This window comes from Olea europaea, chromosome 2 (assembly GCF_002742605.1).
Source record: "Olea europaea var. sylvestris chromosome 2, O_europaea_v1, whole genome shotgun sequence".
NCBI classification, from domain to species: domain Eukaryota; kingdom Viridiplantae; phylum Streptophyta; class Magnoliopsida; order Lamiales; family Oleaceae; genus Olea; species Olea europaea.
Window position 1 is genome coordinate 26,612,737 of NC_036238.1, and position 3,987 is coordinate 26,616,723.

Consider the following 3,987-nt stretch of genomic DNA (forward strand, 5'->3'; position numbering starts at 1 on the left):
AAGAAATGTCACAAAAAGAGTCCCTGTGAATGGCAAACCTTAACAGCAAGCTAGGAATTCAAGAAGCATTTTTGGACTACAGAAGTGGACTACAGAAGAGAGGGAAAAGAATCCAGCTTTTATAATTCAAAAAATACTCTTCACAACTACAAGTCTACAAATACTTTCATATTTATTTTTCATCTTACATCGTACTTTCTTTGCAAGTTCAGATCTTGTCACGGGCCAAGCAAATGAAATTTCATTTAATTGAAACTATATATATTACTCTAGATACTTCTTAGCTATACTTGAAGTCCCAGCATTCATTGTTTAAAAAAAACAGAAATTATCGTTTTTTAGTTCAACCTTTGCAAGGTTTCAACTTTCAAGACTATCGTAACCCATTGCAGCAAATCGAAGTCTTTAAAAATCTTTTAAATATTAATATTCAGATCCATAAAAACACAAATTAAAAAATAATCAAAACTCCTAGATAAGCAGATACAAAAAAAAATAATAAAATCAATTTAGTTTCAGTTTCCAATATATATTGACGACATGTCTTTAAATCAAATTTCCAAGATCGAATCATAACACACCAAAGCAACATAATATAATTAGTCAAAATCTTCTAAAATACTATTTGAAAATCATTAATCCCAAATAAGCTGAGCGATAATTTGATTTTATTTTATTGTTATTAAATTTTTTTTTTTTTCGGGAAGATTCGAACTTATACATATCTATAAACGCATATTATGACTGAATTCTCACTGAAATCAAACTAAACTTCCACTAAGAAGAAAGGTACGTCTTCTCAAGGGTCACTAGATTTTCTACGAGACAAGAAAAAGAAAATTATAGACAGCTGGATAAGGAAAAACTTTTTCGAAAGATGATTATAAGACAGTTTTCTCACAATTTGATACTTAACTGCATTTTGCAAAACATTATTGTAAGGCAAAAGGTCACACAATATTAAACCAAGAAGCAAGAAATTGAAATCGACCAAAAGTAAACTCTGCAGAAAATTAAAGAATCAACACAAGATTTCTTTCGGCCTAAGCCCCGGACGTTCGACGACCACATCTAACACCTACATCCTCCGTTGAGCATCCAACGAGTTGGATTACGCTCGGTTGCACTATAATAGCCAAAAATGGCAACGAAGGGTTACAAGAGTTCAACAAATTCACTGAAATGAAGCAAAGATACTTATCTCTCAAGATCAACTCAAAACCTTCAAAGAATCACGAAGACACTTCACTACATCCCTCTCAAAACCTCGCAACAGAAGAGGACACAAACCATTACAGATAATCACTCAGAATATCTAAACGAAATCACTAAGACTTTCACATTTAAGGCTTCAAATCAGAGATTTGAGCCACAGAATCAAGCAAAATAAATCCTAACCAGACGAGGGGTTTTTCCCTTCTCTCTCTCTCTCTCTCAAAGGCCAAGAGTAAAACGCGTAATGGAGTCAATGCAAGTGCCAAGTGAAACGGCACATTATAATGGAAGGTTCCAGAATCAATCCAACAGCCAAGGTTCAACCACGTGTCGCCATCCAGACAAAAGTGTCAATTTAATAGAGTTGCATTTTCACAAAACACGACTTCACAGTGTAATAAAATTCTGGAAGCAAAATACCATGGTTCGAATCTCACAATTATCTCAGATAATGACCCAAAGTCCGGCATCGAAGATCCCAAGTTTCACCCCAGAGAATGTTTTGTGGATTTATTCCTCTAAATTTTGATAGGTTTGCATTTCGGATGACATTCCAAACGAGATATCTTGAAGCCACATAAAGTGCATGCGGTATATGTATTTATCAAGCTAAATAATAAAATAATGATTTAACAAACTTTCGTATCAAGTATTATATTAACCACAAGACAAGGAAATTAAAGGTCTGGACTAAATCAAAAAATTAAAAATTCGATTACTAAAAACATGAAAAACAAAATAAAAATCATGATAAATAGAATGTTCATAAATAATCTCAAAATTCGGATAATAAAAATGCATAAAATGAAAATTAAAAACTGCAACTAAAACTACTAAAAAAGACAAGGTCTAACGCAGATTCAATATCTAAAATAAACTAGAAAGATATATAGGGGTTGGGGGGCTGGAATAATAGAGAGTAATCATAGGGCTTATTCTCCTCATGCAGCAAAGATTCCAAATCCAAATATTCGTTCCTGTCCATCGTTGGAATTCCTGATGACTCGTGATATTGTTCCATTGACACTAGATCATGAGTAGAATTTATTGGTGACACCATGGTAATGGAAGCTAGATTACTGTATATCTCTACATTCTGATATGGAGGAACATCATAAACATCTGGGTAAACCACGTTATAGGGATTCTGATAATTTGGAAAACTCTGTGGAGGAACAGGATGAACTTCCAGTTTATGATCATTCTTTTCCTGCTCTGCTGCAGCTTGATCATTGTCGTTATGTAGTTCTTGAACCTGATTTTGGTTTGTCCTTTGTCGTTTTCCAGTGTTGTAGTTCGATTTGCCCTTTTTGTTGTAGACCTTACACAGAACCCAATCGTCCAACTACAACAGAAGACTCCATTGAACGACGTTGCAGATAAATAAAATTCAAGGACTTTATAAAAGTTTTAAAGATTAATGCGTAGATAAAAACAATCTTACTATATGTACATTAACTTTGATATCATGGATGACATTCTTGTTAGATGATATTTTTTTATACATTGATTATAATAACACTTTAAACAATTATTGACACAAATTTTGACAACTCATACAATGTCAACAACAATGTTATCTAGGAATGTACATCTATATTAATTTAAATTGAAATAAAAAATAGTTGTACCTTCATGTCATCTGGACCATTTCGTTGGCGGGGTGGAAGATTTTTCGCTCGATATTCGTGCATAATCCAAGAAGTCTTCACACCCTTTGGTTTTTCATCGTAGAATACCAAAGCCTTCTGATATCCAATAGTTTCACCGTTGCGCTTGATTTGTTTGTCAGCCCCGGTAGCTTTCCAGTATCCTTTACCTGCAGCTCGATCTGGCCGTTGCCCATTTTTATACTTTCTATTCCTTGGGGTAAAGAAGTACCATTCATTCGGTCCAGCTGGCTTGTAATCTTCTGTAACGAAATAGCACGAACAAAAAAATATCAATCCATTCTAAAACCCTACACATCTTCACTTGATTAGCAAATAATATAAAAATGATTGATTTAATAAGTTTCATCCTACAAAAGAAATAAATAACTAAACAAATGTATAGAAACTAACTAAACAGTTCTTCTTACTGGCAAGTTGTTCCGGGTTGAACTCGTAGAGATTAAGGACGCCAATCTCATTCCGAGGCAGCTGCTCATTCCTGATCTTTTTGATCAAGTAGTCATCGATAAGTTCGTCATCACGAGGCACAAATCGAAAACCCGGAGGCAAACCGCCAAAGTATTTATCATCAGTAAGCCTTGAGAAATAATCATTGTAAGTATACGAAGTTGAGGGAATGCTATCATCTACAGGGTATGTAAGAACACCAGTTATAGTTTTTCTAGGGTGACTCTCCATCTTAGGACTCCAAGAAAACCTTAACGAATAATGTTGTTGAATGATGTTTTCTCTGAGTTACAAGTTTAATCGAAGTCAAACGTTTGGAATTTGTTTTAAGGTTTCTTGAGTATTTAAAGGAAAATAGAACTCTAAACAGATAAATTTGAATTGAATAAGGATATACATGCATGCTATGTGATAAACCTTAATTAACTAGTACAAGTATCATGATAATTATAATTAAAGAAAAGAAATTCAAGAATTTCATTAAAAATTATTAACAAATTTTTATTTATTTTTATTTTTTTCAAAAAATAACTTACTATAGAAGGTTATTTTTTATTTTATTTACTAATGTAATAAAACACTTACTACATTCTTAAATTTAGAATTATTTTTAATAATTATATAAGTTAACAATTTGGTACGTCGGTAATCC

General features: G+C 32.9%; 1 protein-coding gene across 2 annotated transcripts; it reads right to left on the bottom strand.

Annotated features, from left to right (window-relative positions):
• Positions 1 to 2,003: 2,003 nt before the first annotated feature.
• Positions 2,004 to 3,579, bottom strand: LOC111368761 (NAC domain-containing protein 72-like). 2 transcript variants are annotated; one of them, XM_022990200.1, is made up of 3 exons: positions 3,296 to 3,579; positions 2,847 to 3,124; positions 2,004 to 2,560 (listed from the first exon to the last, which is right to left on the bottom strand). In XM_022990200.1, exons 1-3 carry the CDS (start codon positions 3,564 to 3,566, stop codon positions 2,093 to 2,095), a joined length of 1,017 nt encoding a protein of 338 aa, XP_022845968.1. In that variant the 5' UTR covers positions 3,567 to 3,579; the 3' UTR covers positions 2,004 to 2,092. The 2 variants fall into 2 exon arrangements, with proteins under 2 accessions (XP_022845968.1, XP_022845959.1); XM_022990191.1 differs by having other exon boundaries at positions 2,847 to 3,127.
• Positions 3,580 to 3,987: the final 408 nt, after the last annotated feature.

Bases quoted from the DNA above. Each gene is read 5' to 3' on its own strand.
- LOC111368761 (XM_022990191.1), bottom strand. From the start codon at position 3,566: ATGGAGAGTCACCCTAGAAAAACTATAACTGGTGTTCTTACATACCCT. The intron at 3,128-3,295 runs GTAAGAAGAACT...ATTTCGTTACAG, and splicing joins CAACCCGGAACAACTTGCCA to AAGATTACAAGCCAGCTGGA. The intron at 2,561-2,846 runs GTACAACTATTT...CTTCTGTTGTAG, and splicing joins ATGGTCCAGATGACATGAAG to TTGGACGATTGGGTTCTGTG.